This window comes from Corella eumyota, chromosome 3, assembly GCF_963082875.1.
Source record: "Corella eumyota chromosome 3, kaCorEumy4.1, whole genome shotgun sequence".
Lineage (NCBI taxonomy): Eukaryota > Metazoa > Chordata > Ascidiacea > Phlebobranchia > Corellidae > Corella > Corella eumyota.
The window spans coordinates 4,561,308-4,587,230 of NC_137492.1; the positions used below are offsets into that span (position 1 = coordinate 4,561,308).

The window sequence follows — 25,923 nt, forward strand, 5'->3', positions numbered from 1 at the left end:
TACTAGTTTTTTTTTTACTTCTTTTTTTGTTCCCGTTTTTATTTAATTTTCAATTTAAAGCCTTTTGAAACTTTTGTTCGTTTTCCAATCAATCAAATATGCTCAAATATAAAGATTTACCACAAAGTAAAAAAAGATTTCAATAGCAGTAAGTTACGATCAAATCTGATCGATCAAATTCCATTGTAATTTTCATAAACTTAAGAATTTCAAAAGCTCCCCGAACCTGTTTAAATATCTACATCTCAAAAGCCAAGTCATGACAAACATGTTTTTTTAATTATAAACTTGTATGACCTTTTACTTTATTTAGGCTAAATATTTATTGAAAAAAGTTAAAAATAAATACCTAACTCCACTAAACAATAAACTACTGTATCGAAATTTTTATGCTATAGACGCCGGCGGAAATTCTAATAGCTTTACACGTGTTTATAATTATTAAAACTGTTAAATGTGACTAATCTATATAAACTAACATTTTTTACGTTCATTTTATCAAGTTTGAATTGAGCGGCATAGTAAATTGGATAAGTCAATAAAATTATACGCTTATATATAAAAAACTACATAAAAACATATTGACAATAACACCTTTAATTATAGCCTAAAGACACAACTTAAGCTACGGTAAAAATGAAATAAAATTGGTCCACCAAAACACCACAAAAAGCATAACACTTTTTATAGACAAAATTGCTATGACTAAACTCTAAGTTGTATTTAAATTCATAAGTGTTAAAGCTGGGTTTATTTGTGCTAAGACCTGGATTAAATTTGTTATTTTATTTCTACCTAAGTGGTTTTGAAAGAGTTTTTTTCTTTGCGCAACAGGAGTTTTGCAAATAGGTCAAAAAAAGTCTAAATTATCAAAGTATCTCTGTTATATTAGATTTCAAGTCAAGTAGATTAAGAATTACGTAAACATCTTTTGGAGATTTGGCAATGGGTTACTTAAAATAAATTTCGATAAACACTTTATGTTCTTTATTTGCCCCAACAATCTTGTCTTTTAACCAAACATGCACTGCACTACCAACCTTTTCTTTAATACGTTAAAGTAAAATATTAACCTAAACCAATGTTAGCTAGCATTGTCTACATATATTTTAAGAAAATGTTTTAAAAAGATGATTTACAGACGCAAAACACTTCTGTAGGCTACTGAAAATTTTAAACTTGCAATAACAATCAACGTAGTCAGTAAATAGGATCGTATTGGCTGGCGAATTTTGAATAATGACAATAAACAGACAACTTGAGATTACTATAAATAATACACTCAAGTGCTCTTAGGAATATTGAAGAGGAGTAAAATTAAGCGTACTTCGAGTTAATAAAGTTATAAAAATATGTACTTGACGACCAATTCTTGTTATAACCTTACGTCTTAAATTTTGCATATATTAAATGACTATTTTTCAAAAATGGTTTTTCTAATTAATTAAAAAAAAAAACAATTAGTAATATATAAATACTTTATTTGCTTAGAAAGGTTTAAGTTTTGTTTTTATTGTCTTGGGGTATATGGTGAATTAAAGATGCGATTTTTTCCTTTAAATCTTGGTCGCTAGTCTTTGAAACTTCAATTAAAGATTCCTTAAAAGTTTGAATTGCATTTTCTTTATCCCCTTCAAAAATTATAAATAAATAAAAATATCACTTGAAAAATTACAATATATAAAATAAATATGTAAATATAAAAAAAAAATTTTTTACACAAATAAAAAAAACAAAATTTTCTTACCAAGTTTTATATAAATTTGAGATAAATTGGCAAGAAACACAGCTTTGTCTTCTGGGTCTGAGCTTCTTTCAACTGACTTTAATGCGTAAGCAAGTGCCTCCTTTATTTCTCCCATGTTTAATTTAATTGTTGAAATATCATTATACAATACTAAAGTCTAAAATAAAATGTTTTGTATTAAAACAAATGTAAACCTGAATATAAATTATTGTTTTAGTATTTCAAAATTAAAAAAATAAAACTCTTGTTAAAATAGAATCAAATCGACAAAAAAGTTTTTTTTTAAGTGTGAAGCAAAAAGCAAATAATCAAAATCGAAACCAAAAAAAATTCAACACCAATTATTTTTTTTTTTAATATAAAATAAAATTTTTTTTACCCTTGAATCATTTTCTCCAAACAACTTTTCGCAAATTCCGAGTGCCTCCAAAGTGCACGCTAGCGCCTGTTGGTGTTTATTAATATCGCTTAGATATCGACCATATGAATCAAGAATCATACCAAGAATCGCTAAGCTGTTAATATAATCTAAAAAAAATAAACAAAAAAATAAAGATTTGCAATATTTGTGTTATTCATTAAAAATTTGTACTTAAATTAAATTCGGTACTTTTAAGAACATCTTTTTTAAATTAGATTAGGAAACTGCATACCTTTGTCGTTAAAATCCTCTTTTTTATCTTTAATATTTTGCCTGGCAATTCCAATACACCATTCATAGCCAGTTCTGGCCAATTCTTGTTGGCCCTTTTGGGCATAAATACTTGCTAATTTCAATGATATTTCGACAATGGAATTATCTGTTTCTTTTGTACCAGTTGAAATCAAATTTTGAAGTACATTTCGGAATAACTTTTCTGCCTTTTTTATAAAATTAAATAAAAGTACATTAGTTTAGAACTTTTTTGCATCATACAACATTTAAAAGTACATTACTAAACCCAAAGTAAGATTATTCAACCAAATTGTTAACTCTTACTTTATCAAGCTGATTTGTTTGCAACGCCAAATTAGCTAAAAGGTCCTGTATATTTGCAATAACTTTTCTATCCTTATTTTCTATCGCAATATGGAGTGCATTAATAAAATGACCTTCTACTATCGCAGGTGATTCTTTTCGTGATAAAGAAATCTAATATTTTTACAAAAAATAAAATAAAAAACAGAAATTTAAGTGTTTAAAATTAATATATAAAAATTCTGTATTTTAAAAGAACTTTTAAATTTTTATTTTTATTAATAAATTTAAATTTAAAATTTTATAAAAATGTTGTTTAACCTTTCCTTTTTTTATTGATTGTTCTATTCTATCTTCATTAGTTGTTTTTAAAGCAACAACAGATAACAAACATAATTGATAACCTAAAAAAATATTACAAACATTTTTTTTCACACCAGCAGTAAGTGGGCTAATAAAATAAGTTTTACTAAAAAAGAAAAAAATTGATTTACCTGAAAAACTCTTTTTCTTTGTTGCAAAATTAAAACATTTTTGGAACAAGAGTTTACAAGAATTTGATTTCCTAAAAATAAAAAAGTCCATAAATTATCTACAAAATAAAGTACTATCTGACTGTATTAAATAATTTTTAAACAATAATTTTATAAACTGTTTTACCTTTTTGTACAAATATTTCGTACTTCAAAATTCCTTATTAAAAATATAAGTCCAGCTCTAAACATCTTTTTAATAATATGTTTTATCTTAATAATAACAAAATATATAAAAATTATTGTTTACAAAAATAAAAAACGTGTTTATGTTATTGTAACGTGCAAGGTTATTCAAGTGTAACCAGTGTTGCCAAATAATATTTTCTGTCAATATTTTTATTTTTGTAAAAAAGCAATAAAATAACTAAACTATTTTAACTTAATATTATAATATTAGTAATTTTTAAATAATGTTTGTGTACATTTACAGCAATCAACTAAACATGCTGAATGCAAGTAACACGCGTTTTAGCATAGATATTGTTTTAGTAAAGATTACATGCATATAAATTTATTGAAAATAAGTTATAAAAAAACGTTAGCAATGTTAGGTGTTTAGTTAAGTAAAAATTAACAAATTCCTAGATAAATTGTTTAAAGAGTCTAATTTATATCATAAATATGCTCGCTAGTTGACAGTAATGAGCAAATTTTAAAACGTTAGTAGGCTAGGAGAAAGATCATTTTAAACGAAGATCGCATAAAAACTATACAACTTATATACTCATATGTCCAAACCTAAATGTTGGACAACTTTTGTTTAAAAACACAGAAACATTTTGTCAACAAAAAATAAATAAGTTAAAAAAAAATTTAAAAAAAATTAACTTGTTTTTCATTTTTACAAACAAATTTATATTTTTTACATTTTTGTTTATGTCATTTTGTAATAACTGTCATATGCATTTAATACCTTGCCAAAAATACAAAACTACATTTAAAAAATCTACCAGTTGAATCCAGATGTGAGTTAAATTATTTCAAGTCAAATTCAGCTGTGTGTAAAATTGTGTGCGGTCAAGTAATCTTCAAAAATCAATACTCAGCATTCGTTCAGAATAACCGACGGCGTTGTTTAAAAGATAAAGCGGTTTTTAGTGGTTTGGTTTTACGACGTGAGGTCCTGCGTTCGATCACCGTAAAAGACCTTGGGTTAGGTGCTATCGGTAATCATTCCAAAAACCATTTAGCAGGTTCAATTAACTGACAATACAACAAAGTCAATATGATCCAAAACTGCCAAAACAAATTAAAACTTAGTCGGAGTAGCAATTTTTTATTTATGTTTAAGCTACAAAGTTGTCCATATATATCAAGTTGCTAAAAAAATTGTTGTTGTAACTGTTTTTAACTGGACGCGATTTTATATAATTTCGTATTAGTTAAGTTGTGCAGGTTAGACAAAACAAATATATTTAATTGCTTCTTATCTAAGAATAAATATAGCAATTGCGTCAAACCTATTTAAATTGATTCGTCTGTAGCTGTTTTGCGTCTATATATATATGTCAACTTGAACGCTATTGACAATCCAAATTGGTCTGTCAATCCTTTTATCTAATTGAAACGTCAAATGCGAATACATACCAAAAGCGACATTTTTGCAAATTTTTTTATTTTTGATATTTTCAAAAATAATTTCGTAAAGTTTTTTAAGTTGTCTTTTTTTGTAAAGTATGTATGTACATTTAATGCAGTGGACGGTTTTACCGTTATTATATTGCTAATTAAAACTAACTTACTAAAATCCTTTTTATTAATACGGATATCCATTCATTGCCACTTTATTTTTTAAGTTGTGAAGTAGCCTGCAACCTTAATGTGACATAATTAAATTAGTTTTAAATCTGATTAGGCATTATATTGGTTTAAATCTTTAATAATGAAATTGCAGATTAAATTTTAAGTTTTTAAATAAACGCTTAAGATTGTTTTTATATTAATAAAAAAACTTAAGTTAAACTTGACTCAACCTTGTAATAAGCAAAGTGGAAGCAGTTTTATGACTTTGTCTTAACAGTAATTTACTTTTATTGGGGTTCACTAGGCCAGTTTAGCAATTACTTTTGCCTTGGCAGAAAAAATAATCAAGTTTTAGACAATTTTATGTTAAACTGCTGTTAAAATAAGTTTAAAAGACTGTAAATTGCCGTTTATTTTGGTAATATATATCTAGGTCATAATGGTCTTAATTCGGGTGTGTAAATTTCCTCTTTTCCTAAGAACGTGTTTTAGTTTCGAAAAAGCTGACGTAACACCCTATAAGAATGATATTTTCGACGAAAACAAATTATAATGCAATCAGACACGAATATTACAAAATTTATAAAAGGCCCTTTTTGTATGCCAGAAAAATTAATTGTTATGTAATTAGAAAAGCGGTAAAACTGTGCATTTATTGTATTTTCTTAATATTTTATTAACATGCCTTAATGGGTATTATGCATACACAAATATTTTTGTTATTCAAAACACAAAACACTAAACATCATTTTGCAGTGTCGACGAAAAGTTGTTATTCACACGCAACTGGTAAGTTAGTTTCTTAGATATGATTGCGTAGCCCTCAAATCGATTAACAGCCACGCATTTTAACTGTAATAAGAAATGAAATCACCGGTTAAGGCATTTAGATCATGTGTACAGCATGCTGCTATAGCCATGCGCCAGTATAAACAATGAACTACTTCTCAAGCAACACGCGCTCGAAGCATGATCGACACCGCTTTGCCGGCTCTAAGCGCATGATCGCTAACGTGACATGAGAGTGTCGTGTTATTTCTTTCCTACGTCACACGCTCTCTCGTTTTATCCCATATTAAGTTGGTGTGTTGGAAAATTGCGTAAGTTAGTTTAAAAATGTGTCAGTGGGAAAGCCGAGCAGTATGTAAATGTTTATTAAAACTTATTTAATTGTATTCATTATGGAAAAACCGAATCAATCTTTAGGAAATGAGTCAAGAGTAGCCAAGGGCAAGAAGGATTAAAATATATAACCCAAGACAGCTAGATAAGATGATTTGCTGCTAAGTTTTCGACGAATTTTATCTAATCATTTGATTTTTTCTACAGATAAATCAAATATTTTTGGTAAACTTAAGCTTGAATGCCAGGTGTATATAATTATTAAGGTTTTTGTTTTCATATTTTCCGAATTCAAGGTTTACTGCTCGTGATTTTTTATACTTCTTTATGACCGTTTTAACACAACCAGATTTATTCGAGAGAGGTACGTACACTTGCTAAGGAATTCCGTTTATATATAATTCCTTTTAAGAAAATTTGGTCCTTTAAATTTCCTTTTATTTAAGTGGGTCAAGTTTTAAGCAGGCCGTAAGTCATATTTATAAACAAGTCACCATCAATCATTAATTTAACCTTTTAATGTTCAATTTATCATAATTGTAAGCTTTGATTAGATTCTTCTTTTATATAGAATGACTATTTAAAAATATATTTTTATGTAATATAATACACAGAACTATATTGGCAATGTTATGTTATTTTATAATTTATTTTCCAATTAAAATTTTTGGTTAAATATGAATATAATTCTCTTTAAGTAATCCTTATTATTATTTTTTTTAGGTGTTATTTGTGGACTTGATAGTGAAAAATCTTGCAAAGTACAGAGCATGTCAGCTGATGTTTCATACTTATATGGTGTAAGCCCACCCTTTTCATATCAAACTACATATTATTCAATTCAAAGTCGTACAAGGACATATTTTCCTAACCGAACCTTAAAAATGGCCCCCACTACGCACATGGTCTTTCCAAAGCCACAACAACCAAAGAAAAAAGTATTAAAACCGTGTCTTAAATTGCTTCAAGAGGTGAATGCAATCCGTAGCAAATCGAAAACCCAGCTTAATTTAAATATTGATGAAGGGGTGACGAAAAAAATAGTAGCGAAGGAAAAAAGAGTTACTTTCGCAGACACCCAAGGGTATTCATTAACTTTGATTAAGTATTTAACCGAATCAACGAATGAGCCACCTAGGTGTTTGTCCTCGGGGGAATTAATTAGGAACATGGTTAAAAACCTAAACCTCTCTTCCCCAAGCTCAGAAAAGCCTGCCGAAGAAAAAGAGCCGGATTTTATGCTGAAATTCAAGCAACCGGTATCAGACTATGTTGCTTTTAAAGCAAGAGTTGAAAAGAATATGGTCTGCCTGGAAAATGCACTTGTAAAAGAGGGCCAGGCCTTAGTTGGTACTGTTAAGGTTAAAAACATTTCGTATGAGAAATCGGTCAATGTCAGGGTGTCGTATGACAATTGGAAATCATTTACGGACTACCCTTGTTCTTATGTTAAAAATGCTTATGAAAGCGGTACCGTTGACACTTTTCAATTTCAAATTGACTTTCTTAAAACTACTTCCCAATCACCAGGTAGCATTGAGTTTTGTATTCAATTTAAATTGGACAATGGCGAATTTTGGGATAACAACGAAGGTAAAAACTATGTTGTTACATCATCTACGCATATGATGAGTAAAACAGGTACCCAGGCTCGGGCTATCCCCACTAACCCCCAAACTACCCCACTTTTTCAACCCGTACCTTCCCCAGAGTTACGCTCCTGGTCGACTTGGGACGGTAACAGTCCATTTTATTAAACCAAAAAAAAAATTCAAAATGTTTTCGAAATTCAAATTTTTTTTCAAGTGTTTTTTGTGCCAATTTTAAAATGCAGTAAAAAAAGTCAACGGGTTTGCCATTTAAACGCGTGCTAATGTTGCAATGTCACTTTAAAATATGTATAAGACACTGTACATCAAATATGGTCTTGCACAGTTACTCGATTTGTTTTTAATGAGAATTTTTTTGCCTTAAACTTTCGACACAAAAGTTTAAAGTTGACCTATTTTTAAAATTAATCTGCTGTGACAGTTTAAAAGAAATTATGTTTTTTGATACATACTGTCCACGAATGCCATTGTCAAAAAATGACATGGTTTTTGCTTGTGTACTAAATGTGCCTTATCGTGCCAAACTGTGTTTTGTTTAAACATCTACTTTTTCGTGAACAAAAAACTTGCTTTGTGTTTTCCATGGCATGCTTACAAAAACGTCCAATTTGTTACTTTAGTAACGCTTTTGCAATATTGTTCATCTTGTAATTTTTTTCACACTTAATTTTTTCTTGTTAGTTTTAGAGATACAAATATATAATAAATGTTAAAGCCTTTGGCATTTCAATTTTTTCTTCGTTATTTTTTTTGTTTCGAAATATTATCTTTGTGACACTGTACCTTGAATTGTAAACGTCAACTTTAATACAATTTTTCAAAAGTGTTAATTAATTTGTGTTTTTCAAGAGCAAACAAAAAACTAGGATTTCAAATAAGTCTAATTAAACAGCAAGTCCCAAAACTAAACAACAATCAAAAATGTTATCAGCAAAGTCAAGAATTAAAACCAAACAAACAGAGGATTAAGGTTATTTTCGATTTAAAACTGTTTATTTAATATTAAGTTTCAATTATTACACAAAGGCCGACAGTATACTAAATCGAATACGTATATTCGAGTCTTTTGTTTTAGCAAAATTATGTTGCGAAACGCCTATTGTTTTATTTTTTTCGCGCCGTGTTTAATAGTGTTTAAGCAATGTGTGAATTCTAAATAGTTTAATTGTATTTAAAAGGTTTACATTTTTTTTAATTACTGCCAAATTACTTATTTTAAAAGTTACTAGTCAAAACAGTACAATAAATAAAATAACAACCCGTTTAAATACCCCAAAAATCAATACTAAAGCCATATGATTTTACTTCAATACGTTTTTGCTTATAGACAAAATACACCAATTTTTGCAACCAACTAGCCTTAAATTTAAAGGCGTGAAATTTTAATTTGACTCAAATCGTCATGCCGCCAATCTAATTAACCGTTTCCCGAATTTTTATAGCGCTTGCCTGCTACAATGGAATTCTGTATAAGTAGTAATTAACGTCTGAAAGTTTATATTAGGTTAGAAGGTCAGACAAGTGAATGTTTGAACTGAAAAACGAGTGAAACCGGTTATTGAATACCTTTAAAACGTTGTCACATATCATCTATTTTAAACAAGAATATATTACAATTTTAGAAATTACTAACTTTTTAAAATTTAGCAAAAAATTTAATTTTAATATTTTTTTTAAATAATAAAAAATGCAAATTAAAAAAAAATTTCCAAAGTCAAAATTTAAAAAATTTTTTTTTTAAACTTCATTTAAATGTTTTTTTTTTATGACAGAACACGATTAAAATTTCGATATGATTTTATAAGGTCATAAATTTTGCAAGTTTTAATTTCAGTCATATCCCGCTGGAAAAAATTGCAAGATGATAAAAAAATATCGTGACTTTAATACAAAAACAAACAAATAAAAAATTATGCAAAAAGGGGTGTATCTGCCAAAAAAAATCATGAAAAAAATATGTATGAGTAAAAATTATGTAATTCCAATTAAATACTAATGACATGAAGCAATTATTACATTTTTTTAGGCACGAACATATATTAAAAATCGTGTTTTAAAAAACGTTCATATCTAAGCAATATCTGACATGTTATAAGTGCATTTACGTTTAAACCTAATTAAGATACACATAAAACATACCGCCCTTTCGCCCGAGGAGTCAATATTAAAGTACACGTTTTTACGTAAAACTTTCTTTTTTAAGTAAAATATTCTACAAAAAAATGTAGCTACAGAAATAGTCGTGGTCCTAATTTTAAAAACATGCTATCAAAACCAGTAGTGTGATTTTTAGAGTATTTTATGTAACTGCTTTTCCTATTCAAAACAGCAGCTAATTAAGTCACGGCACGGGTAGAGCTATACTTCATCGTAATAGGAAATAACATTGACAGCAACTATATTACTAATGTTATTTGCAAAACGAGCCAAAATATAATGCAAAAAATAACAAATTCTACCAATCACAAAGGGCTAATAGTGTTTTTACTTTTATTTTTACTACAGTGTAAAATAAATATTGCTTTTAGTGGTAATATTAGCCTATGTTTTTTCTACAATTTTAAATTAATTATGCTCTATTTAAATGTAAACCTTAATACAAAAAAAAATTAAATAAAGAAGTTTTATAATTATACATTTTCTTAAAATAAACCCTTCTATATAAGTTAATGCTATAACCACCATGATTTAAGTTTTTATTTTTGGAACATAGTCATAAAGTTATAACGTTATTGTCAATGGAGCTCTAAAACCGACGACAGCCATATAACACTTATCTTATTAATGCTAATAGTTCAGATGGATCTTAAATCAATTGAATATGATTTGATGGCTAAGTATAATTGGTATGACAACTTCAATAAAGGATTTATGATATGAGAAAAATATGTCATAAAAATCTTATTAAAAATTGATTTTTTTTAATAAAGATAACTAAAATAGGAAATCGAAAAATAATAATTTTCGTACATTTCGCTATATATACATTACCCCTTTATTTTTTAAATGTGTCAAAACATTTCGTGTATTTATAAAAAAAGTTTTTAATTAGCCGCCTATTTCTAATTTAAAATTTTGTAACTCAAATTTAGCAGTTTATATTAAAAGTCATTAAAAAATATTGTACATAATTAACTTTTTAAATAAACAAATTTTTATCTAAAATTTTAAAAATAAAATTTAAAAAAAAATTTTTTTTAAAAAGTGCTTCCGGCGCGAATTTCCATGTTTACAAACAATGGTAACATAGTAGTTTTCGTATAAAGTCTTATACAGGGCCGGAGGTTTAGAATCCGGCTTATAATATCACGCTTTCATTTTTGATGTTATGACGAAGATTTTTTAATTGAGCTGTTTTAGAGAACTGTTTACGATTAATTTTGTTATTGTTTTTTCTATTAATAACAAAAAACGTTACGAAAACGTTAATTAGAATGCATTTACTTAACATCTTGAAATTAAAAAATTCAACAACATAAGAACCAAATAATCAAATTAAATTAAATGTGTATTTTTTACGCTTTGGCAATATATGCAATGTAAAAAATTTAATTATTTAGAATAGAACGTGTATTAGAAGGTGACATTGATATTTCTGCAAAAACAAAATCGTTTTTTTTTCTATGGTTAATTGATCTTTCTTTGTACGTCAAAGGGTATTGTGACAAATTCAAATAGCTGTTTTTTTTGTTCGTTTATTTTTAAAACAAAACGAATTCGCAATTGTTTTTCCTTTGTTTAAACGGTACTGTATTGTCTTTAAAAAATCACACTTTTAATTGTTTAAAAAAGTTATTTTAGAAAACATTTTTAAATATTTGTTTACACTTTTAATTATAACCCTTAGTTTTTTAATTGCCAGTATTGAAATGTCAAAAAATGTTAGTATTTTAAATACGTCGACGTGATGTTTATCTTAATACGTGTAAATTTACTAGAAACTTTAAAATTTAAAGCTCACTGCGTATAATTGCTCAACAGAAACCAATATTGATTCCATGTCAGATTACTTAGTATATGCCAGAGGCACCTTTCCAAATATGCAATAATCCAAAATTAAGTTTAAAAACACGACACTACATTTTGCCTGGCTTTCAAGTACATGCTAAAAGCATTAAATAATATATAATAAATAATTATTTAACATAATTTATATTACTTAAAAATTACTTGAGTGTATAAGATAACGCCCATCTAGCCTCAATCGTTTTAAAATTTATTTTTTTTGAAAAAAAATAGTTTCGAAATTTTTTTTGGTGTATAATTAAAATTTAAGGTACTAAAGGAACAAGATGGTATTCAATGTTTTAAGAACTATAAATAACCAGTAAACTTCCCAACAAAAGTCGAAACTGACCCTTTAAAGCGGGTGGCACATTTTGTGTTAAGTTACAACAGCCTAACATGTATTTACTAGTCTTTAAAGGGTTACAAAAATTACGTTTCGCTATTAAAGGGATTTGAATTTCATTTTATTAAAATGAAATTTTTAAAATAATTTTTTGAATTTTTAAAATAAAGCAAAAAATTAAAAATCGTTTTTCAATTAAAAGTTGTTTGGAATTTTATTAAATTTTAATGGGTTTAAGTAACAATATCACATTTAAAACATTTTTTGTTTTAATTTGTAATTCCACTGCCTAGGCCTTTAAACGTATGGTTTGTTTAAATAAGAATTTCCAAAAAAGCCAAGAAATGTTAAGAAACCTGTTAATGATTGATATTATGGAATTTAGAAATATGAATACATTTCCTTATCTTAATCTTATGTACTTGTCATGGTATATAAACATGAACAAGATTGAACTTAGACTTTAAATTGAGGTGGGGCCTTTTTTTCATTAAAGTTTTGATATTTTAATTCACAAAAAAACAAACATTTTTAAAATAAAAAAATTGTATATATTTTAAAGGTCAATCAAAAATTTAAATGCTAGGCTTATTTCCCTTACAGTCCTTTTAATTTATTTTAAACCCTTTTAAATGTAAAGGAATCAATAAATAATGCATTTAAGGATGTACTTGATCAAATAAAAACGTCAGTAAATACGCAACGATTGCTTAAATTGACATTATATCGAAATGTAATATTAAATCAATTGAATAATGTACTTTAGAGCTGCTAAAAATGGCTTGAATAATCAAGGTCACGCATTTAAATCGATTTTAACCTAACTAATGGTGAATCATTTAGCTTCAAATTTTAATAAATTGCAAAAACAGTTTTAGTTAAATTTATTTACACAAGAAAAATCGATAATCAGACAATTTTTGATTAATTATTTATTATCTTAAAAACTAAATTTTGACAGGGTAAATAATAAGCGGCCTTCTTTGAGATATTTTTTGCAAACAAGCGGCTGCAACTAAAACAAACTTTAAATAAAAGTAAGACAAAATGTTTATGAATCAAATACTGTGTGTACCAAGCTCATAAAAAACTTGAAATCTGCCGACGGTGAAGTTTACTGTTACCCACATACCCTCACTTCAACTCTCTCCTGTTAGGAAATTGTGGTCATGCTGCGAGCGCGTGATCTCTCTCGGTTTAGTCACGTGGAGAGCAGACGAGAGTTCCGAGCAGACGGCGCAGCAATGAACGATTTTGAAATAAGTTGTGCGAATTTCGCAACAACGTCTGCGAATTTAGGGTTTTGCAATACACCTTATCTTATATTTACAAACATGAAGTCAAATTAAATGTTAATACTCCTTGCAATGAAATGCAGCAATTTGGTAGCAATATTGCAGTAAGGTTTTTAGTAAAACCGTAAAAAAAAACAAATACCAAATTTAAAAAAATGTCGTGCCAATTTTTTTTTTGTTTATTCAAATTTTATTTAATTAATTACAAAAAACATTTTTGAAAGACAGAAATGCGTCCAATCGTGTATCATTAAACTCAAATGACTGTTAAGACCACAGCCAAATTATTATTTCTTCAGCCAGCAAAACTTTTTATAGACTGCCAACGACTTTGATTTTGCAAATTATTCAAATTTTAGGCAGCAATTTTTTTGACAAATTAGGCAATTATTTTTCAATAACAAAAAATACAACAAAAAAGGAAAACTCGACTTCTTTAATTTTTGAATGCCTAAATTTTTGAATGCATTGATATTATATTTTTGGGGGGATAAAGGAAGCAGAAAAGTAGAGTAAAGGGTAAAAACACATTTGCTTATTACCATAGGATTGTTTTTGCAGATTAGCAGCATAAGAAAACATCCTGCAATAAGGTTTAAACAGGAAAAAATAACATTGGAAATCACGCGCTTCCAATATGTGTCCATGCTTTCAAGCTAGTTTTTTAAAAAAAGGTATTACTTTTAAACAATAACCCAATACATCAAATTAATTTATAAATGCATTTATGTTACAACGGATATTACTTGATGTTTTAAAATAAAACATTTAATTTTATGTTAAATTTTGTATGTGGATTCGATACACTAACAAAGTACTACCTGTTTGAATACACGCCCCTAAAATTGACCAATCATTGTCAAGTATAATTTAATGGAATATTCCACACGTTCTTAACGACAACAATTCTAATAAACCAACGCCAATATTAAATATTAGCTTAAACAATTCCTAAACAAAAAATGAAAATAGAAAAAATCTTTATTAGGCAATTAAACTAGTTTTTAACAAATACATGAAATTTTAATTTAAAACTTGATTCAAAAACGTAAGGGTACAAACATGTTTTTATTTATGCTGTAAAAGGGCGACAAATATGTTGCAAACTTGCTTTGTGTTTATTAAAGTCAAACAATACATACAACCCAAGCACAACAGACAACTTTGCAAACAATGCTACTGGCTCATATGATACCCTTGTATCACAAACAACAACGCTAGGTAAATGTTATTGTGTATCTAGTGTACGTGACCACACAAACCGCGGTCATTAAATTACCGGTCGAACAAAAATAAAAGCGACCGCTTTAATTACGATAAACCGAAGCCATTTTTCGCATCCAGCCTCGCACGTACCTGGTCACGTGACCACGCCCCTGAAGATCGCTGTGACGTAGTATCTCTACTTTGGAGCATTTGTCGTTGGGTTGAATAGGGAACTGTAGCGCTTTGGTATTTTGTTTACCACGTTAAAGTACACTTATAAATAGAGTCAGACGAGTGCGAACATGATACCATAAACGCTCATATGTATTTCATAATTACACAAGTTAATTTCCTGAATTTTAAAAAAGTGTTTTTTTTTCCAAAATTAAATAATCGTAAAATTTTTAGGTGTAGATAATGAAACTGTATGTAAAAATAATTTTATCAACCTTATAAAATTAAATTTACTCAATCAAGCAAAATAAATCTTTTACAGAAAATATAACTAATCTAAAATACTCAACATATAATACAATTAATATTCCACAAATGGTTTAAGATAAATGTTAATACAAACAACAATATGTTGTCCATTTGCGACAAACAGTTGCAAATCTTTTACGGCAGATCCTAAGCTGCAATTATCATGTTGCTCTATAGCCCCACCTAGCGGTTCGACAAATTCGCGTTAAAATATATCAACTAAGATGACTACACTTTTTCTCAATTTAATAATGCTTAAACCTAGAAATATTAAACTTTAATTTAAAGTACAACAAAAAAAACTACTTTTACAAAGCTAAAAATGACCATTAAATCCACACCAGTACAAAACTTGGAGGTAGATTAAATGTATTCCACAAAAAAACTTTATTTTTCAATAACAATATAAAAACACAAACGAGAACTTAATGGCAGTGCTTACAAAAACCCAGATAATATTACTCCAACAAAGTTTAAAAACTGTTCGTTTGTTAAACCTCAGTCTCCAGCAATTAGAAACTAGATGCAAGCATATGAAGGTTATTGTCTCAACTACCAGTAAGATTTAACATAGAAAAGTAGAATGTTTCCAGTTGCTTTCCATTTAAAGAGTCCGTCAACCAGCGTAGATAGATTAATTTGTAATGGAATTATTTAAACCAAGATAATAAAAATCTTTGAAATCCTAAAAAAATGTCTACCACAAATCCAACAGCAACAAAACATTGTGATATCAAAAAAATCACAAAAACCCTTTTTTTCTAAAATTTTTATTTACCCTTCCTAAAAAATTTTAACTTGGGTCTGATACTAAATCAAAGGGGGGTAATGGAGGTGGGTGACTTACACACAACTCACTTACCCCACCTACTGTTCTATTTTCTGGGGCTGGCTGAGTGCTAATAAAATTATTTAATTTTTTGAGAGAGGAATTTGATTCGTCCAAGTTTTCGACATCGACTAGAGCCTCGTTTGTGCTTGTTTCAAATTTTTGTTTTTTGTTTGGTATACTAGTGTCTAGGTCGCTCGTAAAGTCGTCAAACGAAATGGTTTCCTACATTTGATAAAAAAAATTTAAGTTATATAATACTTTAGAATTAATGCCATCAGGAAATACATTAAAATTTGAGTTAATTATTATAGATATAAAGTTAAGCAAAATTAAAAAAAAAGATTATTTTAAACCAAATAAGTACCCCCCCAAAAAAATAAAAATGACAAAAAAAAAGCAAAAAAATGATGCAATTAGTTCAAGGAAAATTTATTTAATTCTTTTCTATTTTTGAGCATACTAAATAAACTTATTATTTTAATAAAATATAACTTACAGCAGGTACAGTTTCCACTACAGCATTTTCGCTCAATCTTTTTCTACTTTGATGTGTTTTCTTCAACATCGGCATTCCTGCTTCAGTATATATTTTTCTTTTGATTGCATTTTTGAGTTGCCCCCTTGGAAATTTAAAAAAATGTTTTTAAAGCAATTTTAGATGAGTTAAGAGTCATTTAATAAACTATAATTGTTGTGCATAGGAGAATTTTTGCAAACAATTATCAGTTGAGAGTTGTAACAAAATTTCGACAATTAAAATGTCGACCATAGCACAGGAAAAAAAACATAAATTCAAATAGTTAAAATAATTTTTAGCTATATATGTACTTAATATTAGTTACACAAAATTGAGTGTATTGTGCTAGTCAATTTATTATTAAAAATCTTACAACGATCTTGTTTTAACAACTTCACTGATCCTGTTTAAGTCATTTCCAAACATTTGAACGGCATTCCTTAACATTTCTATCTCTTCTTCACTCCATTTTGCCCTAACATCATAATTTGTCATTTTTGGTTACCATAATTGTTTAAATTCTTGTTAAAAATTATTTTTTAAAAAGCAATATTTTTAGATTAAAATTAGAAAGCAGAATTTAAAATAATTTTTTTATTTTCTGAATTTGGAATTTATTGGGGCGATAGTTAACACTAGTTTATTCATTTATATTTTGAGACTTGGTAATATAAACTCAGGTTTAAAATAAGTATATTTCTTACCCAGGTGGGGCTTCAACTTGGGTATTAATTTGCATTGTCAGCTCGGCAAGTCTGGTAAATGCATCGCCCGCTGTTTTGAAGATTTGACTAACCTACAAAACACAAAATCAAGATAAAATTTGACTAAATTTTAAACATAGTATTTTGTCTTTAACAAATAACAAAAACGAACTAATTTAAAAAAAATAAAATGATTTTAAAGCAATACAAATTTAAAATGAAATATATAATAAAATTATAAATAAACAAACACTCAAAAAAGTAAAAGTTAAAATACCTTAACTGCTGCAGAAGTATCTGTCATGATTGTAATTTATACACAAAACTTACAAATAATTCAGACTTTAATAATCTATATCTAGCACATTATAACATAACAGTTTTTTAGTTTGGTTGGTATTATCTCGAGAAACAATTTAGCAATAACAATTTAGAAAACCACTTTTCAAATTTTGTACACAGAGAAAGAATAAATAAATAGTACATTTGTTTCGGAGGTTAGTTATAATGAACTATAAAAAAATCAGCTTTTTGAGTTTAAGATAAATTTTAGAGGCACACAAAATAAGAAAAAAATCCAGCTAAAGTTTTTAAAATCGAAGCCTTTGAACTTTCGGTTTCTCTGGGTAAAGTTTTACTTTGTATTTTACCGCCGATACCATGTAGACATCGTTTTCGTATTGTAAGTAATGACACAAATATAAGAATGGCCAACAGAGCCACATCGAGCCTTTGTCTTTCATTACACCCAGCAGGGTAGTGGTAGGCTGATGAAAAGGAGCCGCTGCATGTTCCACCGTTCGGTGTTTGAACTTTTTAATACTTTCAAATAAAATCCTTGTTATCCTCATTTCTGACGTTTTTTAACCAATTAAGGTCCAAATCAATTCAAAAAGTCCCTACCACCTATGAATGAAAATAAATTGAATAAATTTACTGAAACGGCTTGAAACTGAACAGTATTTAGAATCAATCAAGGTAAGAATTTAAAAATGTAAACAATTGTTATGATTTTTTTATGTAAGCCGTATTTAAAAAAATATATAATACTATAAACTTATACAAAGAAACTTATTCACAAATTTAATTGCTTGAAATTAAAATTTTACAGTTCGACATTAGATGAAAATAAAATATCTATTTAACAGAATTGCACAGAAATAACAGCAACAGTAATAATTATCATAAAGTAAACAAAGAATAAACAAACAAACTTTTACCCATCCCACTTACAGGCAGTCATTCTGTCATTAAAAAAACATAGTTATAAAGTTAAATTGAAAGTAATTAAAATTGCAATGTGGGTTTTAAATTAAATCAAAAATCACCAAACCTTTATTCATTAAAGTTTTCATTTCTTTGAGTTAACAAAAACTTTTAAATCAATTCAATAATAAAAATTAATTAACAAATCAACATCAACTTTAGCTTCCTGCAGAAAAGTTTTGAAGTAGTGTGGTATGGCAGGTGTCGCACACTCTAACAGGTTTAGCAGAGGAGGCCAATGGCATTGTGTTATCACTACAAGTGTTACAAAATATCTGCCCGCAATTTCGACAGTGGTGCTTCCTGCGAGCCAAACTGAACTGTTTCTGGCATTGGAAACAGTGCTTAACTTCCTTATCAGATTCCCATATATTACCAGTCAGGCTTTTATGGACAACTTGTAAATCGCCGAGATCTTGTTTTGATTGACCTAAATGCCCTGCCAAGTCGTGGATCGTTTGTTCCTGTTCCTCACATGTTTCTCTTAAGTTATTTCGATCCATCGTCACGTTGTTTAATTCTTCTTTAAGTGATTCAGCAATCTGTAATTTCTCCTCACAAAGCACAAGTTTTTCTTCGCACTGCTGGTTTTTAGACTGCAGTGCTTCACGCCACTCTTTTTCAATATGCAAGTTTGTCACTAAAACTCCTCGTTTTTTCTCGTTGTCATCTAATTGTTGATTGTACCGATCGGCTTGCTCTCGTGCAACATCAGTTTGTCGATCTGCCTCTAATAATTGTGAAGTCAAATTTGCATTTCTTTGCTTATGGCTGTGATTATCCTTCTCAAGTTTTGCTATTTTCTTATCTTTTTCCTCAACCATTTTAGTTTTAACCTCTAATTTATTGTAGATATCCATGTTGATTGCTTTAACATTATCTAGCTGTTCGCGTAATGTGATCAAACCATCTTGTTTGTCGTAGATATCCTTTTCTAGCAACTTCATTGCCATTTCTAATTCCTGTTTCACAGACATTTGAAGCTCTAATTCTTTCTCAGTATCTAACCGAAGCTGAGTTTCACGCTTTAGTTGATTTTGAAGTTGATTGCACATGTCGTCAATGCCGGCTCGCGATTGCAGTAAAGTTTCTCGCTCCATATCCAAATCCTTTTCACGATTCTCCAAAGTTTTTTGATGCGACAAAGTAAGATCCATTTTTTCAGCCAAGATTTTTTCTTGTTCTGCTTTCAAAGCAACGGAAACAATCTCAGAAGCATCGAGTTTTTGCAAAACTTCCTTGTTGTCAGCTTTAAGCTGATCACATTTTTTCTGAAATTCACTGCACGCCGTTTCTAGATGCCGATTTCTTTCCTCCAGATAATTCTTTTGATTTAACAAGCTCTGAATCATGTCTTCATTTTTCTCTGCATCATTTTCAGACTCTTCAAAGTATAGGTATTTATTTCCATCTTTCATAAACGAGCTGTAATCAATCACCGTATTTTGATTATCCAAATCATTTTCTTTCATGCACAAATTGGCATCAATACAATTTAATCCAACTAAATGGCCAGTTAAAACTGTAGCTTCGTCATTCATTAATATAGCACTGTCTTCATAAAATTCAGCTAAAACCTTTTTGCTTTCAACCAATATTTTAAAGTAATCGGCCATTTTTTTCTGCATAAGCGTAAGTCTTAACCATGCTCTTCCCTTGCCGAGGTAGGTCTTCACTCCAGGAAGACTTCTGACACTGTCATTGACCTCCAAAACATCAGAAGTTACTTTTTCTATTAATTCTAAAGCCGGCCAAAAATATTTGTTTTGAGTGAAAAAGTTTTTATGAGGCTTTAACCCATGTCTTAGCACATATTCCATAATAACAAAAAATTGCTGCAAAGGCTCATGATCACTGTCCAAAGTATGGTTTTCTGCTAAAGATGACTCAATAAGACCTTTTACACTTAGTTTAGCCATGCTAAGTAAATTGCGTCTTTCGACATTCATGTTTCTTGTTCGATCTTCATTTAAATTGTCATCTATTGATTGAGTTGGTGAAGTAACCATTGCTTCTTTTGATGATGTTTGTCTTGCTAAAGATTTTAAACTTTCAAAAGAAGATGTAAAGAATGCCGGTACTGGAATACCACTAGTTTTAATCTTTTCAGATTTATCTGATATTTTATCGGCCTTTTGGTCTGAATCATCATTTAAATTCGATTTAATTTCTGTACTACCATTGAAAACAATATCGTTAACTGCAGGCGCGTCATTTTCTACAGCTATAGGGTCATCTTTATTACAGTTATTATCCATTTTTACGTTTTCCGAAAATGAATCCAATTTTTCAGTGATTTGCGAAGTTTCGTCATAACTTTCTTGCTTAAATTCTAAAACACTTTCCTTAAGAACGTCGGGTGATTTAGGACCAATGTCCTCACTTAATACTATGTCATCTGTTTCTTTGTCAGACATTTTAAAACACCAAGCCTATGTAATTTTATTTTACAAAAATCCAAAAAACTACCAACTCTGCATTTTCGTTTTAGCACAAACATAAGTAAGCGCGCCATCTGTTGTATTCACCTTTAGGGTTATCCTCAATAACTAATAATATTATTTTAACTAGTCTGAACAATAAGAAACTACTTTAAACATACCCTGAAATATTCTAAATAACAAACTAACACAGTTGTTATTTTTTTAAAGAATATTAGGGTTACAAACTTACTTTTTAATCAAAAAAGATGTCTTATTAATATAAAAATACATACCCATCTAAACAACCTATACAAAGAATTAAACATACAAGAGGAATACAATTCATTATACTAGAAAAAATAAAGTATAAATAAAATGGTGTAGCAAGTAAGAATATAGATCCTTTAATATTGACAAAGCATATACTATTAAGTGGGTAAAGAAAAAACAAATTAAAACTACATAGTACCACTAATAAATTGCATAAATTTATATTTGTTTTGCTACTAGTACGAACTAATAGTTGCATAATGTCCTTCAACTTGTGAAAAATAGACTGACTACAATTTAAAATTGCACAGGTATTCAAAACAAAACAATGATTTATCAAAACAAGTATCCTATACACAAATTATACACTAACATCTTATATTTCAGTAATATTAATTACTTTTCCTGCCCAGTGTTTATCTGTTAAGGAATTAAAATCAAAATTAGAGATATCTTGACTAATGGCTGCACTAGATCGTAATGACATCTGAGAAAATGCAATTCCTATTTTGATTGATTTATCGATTGTGTTTCCATGAGCAACACCATGAGCAAATCCTGAAGCAAAAGAATCACCTCCCCCAGAAACATTGGCGATCGGATTTCTCATCCATTTAAAGTCCGGAGGTGAAGTTAATGGATAATGCACAAATTTTGTACCCGAGTTCTATAAAATTAATAAAATATTAGTTTAGCTTTAAAAATAATTTAGAAATTGACAATACCCAATTAACATTTTTTAAAAATACCTCTTTATATGCTAATAACACACCATTGCCACCCAGAGTAGCTAATACATATTTGGTAGATTCCAACAATGGCAAACATAACTTTGCAATTGTGTCTAAAGAAATGTCAGCTTTGTTTGTATCTAAAAAAAATTGTTATGCAAATTAGTACTTAAATTAATAGTTAAAAGCCTGAATAAACAAAAACATACCAGGGGTTTTGCCAGTAAGATATTGATATAAAACTCTTAATTCATCAAGATTGGGTGTACAAAAAGTAATTGAGTTTTTAAACTTCTTAGTTCCCCGGTAACCGACATCTGCTTTGAAATCACCAGTAGGTTCATAAAGTAATGGAATATCGTGGCTAAAAATAAAGTAATGGAATATCGTGGCCAAAAATATAGTATTAAAATATTGTGGCTAAAAATTACAAACTGTATCTCAAAAAAAAAGTAAAAATAAATGAACTAATTAAAATGTCAATAAACAACTTAATATTTTTAATTGAAATAACAGATGTAATTTAAATATAGTATTAAAACTATCATTATAATATAACAATTTTTTAATTTAATAAGACTTTTACATACCTTGCACATAGTTGACAAATTAACTGCATGGTTAAAACAGGTATATTGGCATCCACACATACTATTGGAGCTTTTTTTATTACCTCTTCATATTTTAAAATCATTTCTTCACTTATCCTAAAAACAAAATCCAAAAATTGTTAGTACACAAAGGTTTCTAAGATTAAAAATTAACTACATATTTTATTTATCGATAATACTTTAATTTAAACATTTCTAAATTACATAAAGACATAAGCAATACTTTAAAATAATCGTTTTAAATTAAAAGGTAATTTAATACACTAAAGTATAAAGTCTAGTAATTAGTAAACTGTGACCAACCTATCATGTATATCTGAATCTTCTGACCCAACTTTTACTTCGCCATTCTTATTAAACACAGCATTATATACACCAGTTCTCTGGTTTGGCAACTTTGCTATTCCATTTAAGTTCTACACAATAAAACACACGAGTATTAAGATTGCAATAAAAATTTGGTGAAGTTTTATTAATTCTGTATCTTAATAAATAGAAATCAAATAAACTCCATGTTTATTTACCATCTCATTTAAGTATCCTAGCATAGCAGTTCCATTATAATCATCACCGACTGCAGATATCATTAAAGGGTGATTGCCTAATCTCCACAGCCCTTCTAAGTAAATAAAATAAGTATATTATCAAGGTTTTTTCTCCTTTGTATTCATAAGATGACTTTTACCTGCTATATTTTTGCCCACACCACCAAATGATTGAGTTATTATTGATGGATTAGATGGTCCTCCTAGCATGATATTTGATTGACATTTTGAGATAATATCAATATTACACCCTCCCACAACTACCTTAGTAAAATAAAAACAATTTAAAAAATTGATGTAAAGATTTAACTGGAGTGTTTAATACAAGATCCATTTATAACTTACAGTTCGATTTAAGTTTGATTTTTGATTTGAATTGACAGATCCATTTTGCTTGATTCTTGAATTGTTTTGAAGAAGTGAATATTCCTTCGCAATTTGTGCTCCGACTGTTGCGTTGTTTTTAATCAGAGCAATATCTTTTTGTAGAAAAAAATAAAAAAAATATTAAAAAAATTACATCTTGTGTTAGATTAAAATAATTTTATGAAAATAATTACTTGATTGCAATGATTTTCCCTGGGTTAATTCATTTACTCTTTGTAGCACATATGGTGTTACTTCTTTTCCAGTTATGGACAAAGAACTAAAAAAGTAAATAAATATTCGCAAATATTTGCAAAAAAGATATAATCAAACAACAAAGGTTGTAAAAAATTTTAAATTTAAAGAAAATCTAAACTATAGTTAAAGAGCTCAAAACTAAACCTGCATTCCTTTAAAGCTGTTTGAATTGTAGTTTCGATCTCAAAACCAGAGGCAGCGTGTTCTTTTGGTATAGGGACCGCGATTAAAATTCCATTTTTTAAACCCAACTTATTATGAAGATACATAAGCTCTGCAGCCTTATAAGCAGATGGAACATTGGCATGAGATTTAAATCCACTTTCAGGTGTGTAAAATGCTGGAAAATTTCTGTGTTTTCCGAATGTAGCAACAGTAACACCTTCTGTTTCCTTAAAAATTGTTTTTTAAATTTATTTTTATGCTTTGTAAGACTTTTTATAAGTATATATATTAGTAGAGCAGTAATAAAGCCTATCTATAGACACCCTATAGTTGGCATTTTAATTGTTGTTATATGGTCGGAACTTGCAACTAACATTGGTGCATGATATAATTTACCCATGCACCACAAATAGTAATGTTATATTTTGTGGACAATGTAAATATATATGTCATCCACCAACTTCATGAGATATATGTAAATTATGTAAAGTTTTTTTTTTAAATATATAATTTGTTATAATCAAAATGTATTCAAATTTAATTACAAGTAGCCCAATATTTATTCTTTATGTTTTACAAATAAATTTTTAAAAATGTTACAAAAAATTTTACTAAATATTCCAATGTTTTTTCGATGTCTAGTATAGACTTCACTCCAGCACTAACAACAGTAACCGGGGTTTGACCCAACTCTTTTAGATCTGCGCTGACATCCATTGTAGATTCTCCATTCTGGTGAACCCCCCCAACACCACCAGTCACAAACAACTTTATGTTACATCTAAAAATCCCAATAACAAAATTTGAATTTCTACTTTCTTATTTAAAAAATTACACCAATTTCATGTTTTTAGAAAAATCTAAATTCGATATATTTTAAAATTACAGAATATGTTTTTAATGACCTCTTTATATGCAACTTTTTAATTGGATATCTTACTAAGTATCTGCAATTTAAATTTTTATTAAATTACTTGTTAGCAATCCACATTGTAGCAGCAACAGTTGTTCCACCAGTTTGTTTATTTAACAAAGCAACCGGTAAATCTCTTTTTGATAATTTAACAGAGTCCTTGTTATTTGCTAGCATTTCAAGATTAGATTTGTTTATACCTTTATTAAAAAGATTTACATGCTTAATTTTTAAAAAAACCTTAACTTGTAATTTAGACAATATCCTAAATAGCAGTATCCGTAAATATTATATTTAAACAGTAAAAATTAAATATAAAGAAATAATATATATATAACATATAAAATATTTTAAAGTGCACATAATTACCAACATGAATCGTTCCATTAATAACTCCAACAGTAGCTGGTGTTACATCATTTTCTTTTACTATTTCTTCTACTTCTAATGCAGTCCTAATGTTACAAATATTATTTCTTTTTAAAATAATTATATATTTAGAATTTTTTTTTATTGTCAAACATTGGCAAATAACTACTAACATATTAAAAATTAAAGAATTTAAAAATTGTCAAAAGTTTTCAATTAACAAAACAGAAGTTATTATTTAAAAAAAACAATTTATATATATTTAATTTTTTTTAAATTCTTTTAAAATATAACATTAGACCTTAAATTGTCAGGATATGGCATTCCATGAGTTATTATTGTGCTTTCCAAAACCAAGACTGGCTGTTTGCTGTTAATTGCATTCTTTACTTCATTTTGTATGATTATATTCTGACTTAAATGACGTTTGCTAATTCCCAGTAATTTTACATTACATTTTTTAGCAAATTTTAACATTATTTACTATTAAACGAACTAAAATTGCGTTGTCAACGCGTTGAACTAACAAGTTATCTATGTTAAATAAGGTTTAAAATTACCAATGTTCTAGTAGCTTAGCAATGCATAACAGGTTTAACTTGTAGTAAATCAACAAATTTTGCAAAAAAACACGTGTTAAAAATCAACAAAACGACGCTGTCTACTCATGCGTAGAGATTTAGCGGCCAATCATATGGCGAGGAAATCAAAACAAACATATGGCACGTGCTTCCCCCCATCGAATATAAAAAAATGCAGGCTTAAATTTACATTTACCTTGTACACTTCACAAGACATAGTAATACGTTGTTAACGTTTAAATGAAAATACTAAACACATTTTAACATATTTTTCTTTAAGCTAATTACCATAGTGAAGTAGTATATATAAATTTCTCTATT

The 25,923-nt window shown here is 28.3% G+C and overlaps 5 protein-coding genes across 5 annotated transcripts; 1 reads left to right on the top strand and 4 right to left on the bottom strand.

The window, feature by feature from the left end:
• Positions 1-1,232: 1,232 nt before the first annotated feature.
• On the bottom strand, positions 1,233-3,474 carry LOC145745325 (tetratricopeptide repeat protein 19, mitochondrial-like). The gene is made up of 8 exons (XM_082563362.1): positions 3,366-3,474; positions 3,200-3,270; positions 3,027-3,109; positions 2,727-2,879; positions 2,401-2,608; positions 2,127-2,275; positions 1,748-1,904; positions 1,233-1,631 (listed from the first exon to the last, which is right to left on the bottom strand). Exons 1-8 carry the CDS (start codon positions 3,428-3,430, stop codon positions 1,498-1,500), a joined length of 1,020 nt encoding a protein of 339 aa, XP_082419488.1. The 5' UTR covers positions 3,431-3,474; the 3' UTR covers positions 1,233-1,497.
• A 2,646-nt stretch (positions 3,475-6,120) lies between these two features.
• Positions 6,121-8,546, top strand: LOC145744730 (protein phosphatase 1 regulatory subunit 3B-B-like). Its single transcript, XM_082562662.1, has 2 exons — positions 6,121-6,470; positions 6,830-8,546. Exons 1-2 carry the CDS (start codon positions 6,434-6,436, stop codon positions 7,861-7,863), a joined length of 1,071 nt encoding a protein of 356 aa, XP_082418788.1. The 5' UTR covers positions 6,121-6,433; the 3' UTR covers positions 7,864-8,546.
• Positions 8,547-15,241: 6,695 nt separating this feature from the next.
• Positions 15,242-18,006, bottom strand: LOC145746236 (uncharacterized). The gene is made up of 5 exons (XM_082564471.1): positions 17,382-18,006; positions 17,105-17,196; positions 16,774-16,875; positions 16,380-16,503; positions 15,242-16,105 (listed from the first exon to the last, which is right to left on the bottom strand). Exons 1-5 carry the CDS (start codon positions 17,406-17,408, stop codon positions 15,845-15,847), a joined length of 606 nt encoding a protein of 201 aa, XP_082420597.1. The 5' UTR covers positions 17,409-18,006; the 3' UTR covers positions 15,242-15,844.
• Positions 18,007-18,010: 4 nt separating this feature from the next.
• On the bottom strand, positions 18,011-20,837 carry LOC145746235 (RUN and FYVE domain-containing protein 2-like). Its single transcript, XM_082564470.1, has one exon. The coding sequence runs from the start codon at positions 20,785-20,787 to the stop codon at positions 18,529-18,531; it is 2,259 nt and encodes a 752-aa protein (XP_082420596.1). The 5' UTR covers positions 20,788-20,837; the 3' UTR covers positions 18,011-18,528.
• A 254-nt stretch (positions 20,838-21,091) lies between these two features.
• LOC145745177 (uncharacterized) lies at positions 21,092-25,498 on the bottom strand. The gene is made up of 14 exons (XM_082563183.1): positions 25,323-25,498; positions 25,022-25,107; positions 24,714-24,852; positions 24,352-24,520; positions 23,719-23,966; positions 23,511-23,596; positions 23,296-23,429; positions 23,091-23,214; positions 22,930-23,024; positions 22,709-22,821; positions 22,385-22,501; positions 22,004-22,158; positions 21,813-21,934; positions 21,092-21,730 (listed from the first exon to the last, which is right to left on the bottom strand). Exons 1-14 carry the CDS (start codon positions 25,496-25,498, stop codon positions 21,440-21,442), a joined length of 2,055 nt encoding a protein of 684 aa, XP_082419309.1. The 3' UTR covers positions 21,092-21,439.
• Between the last annotated feature and the right edge of the window lie 425 nt (positions 25,499-25,923).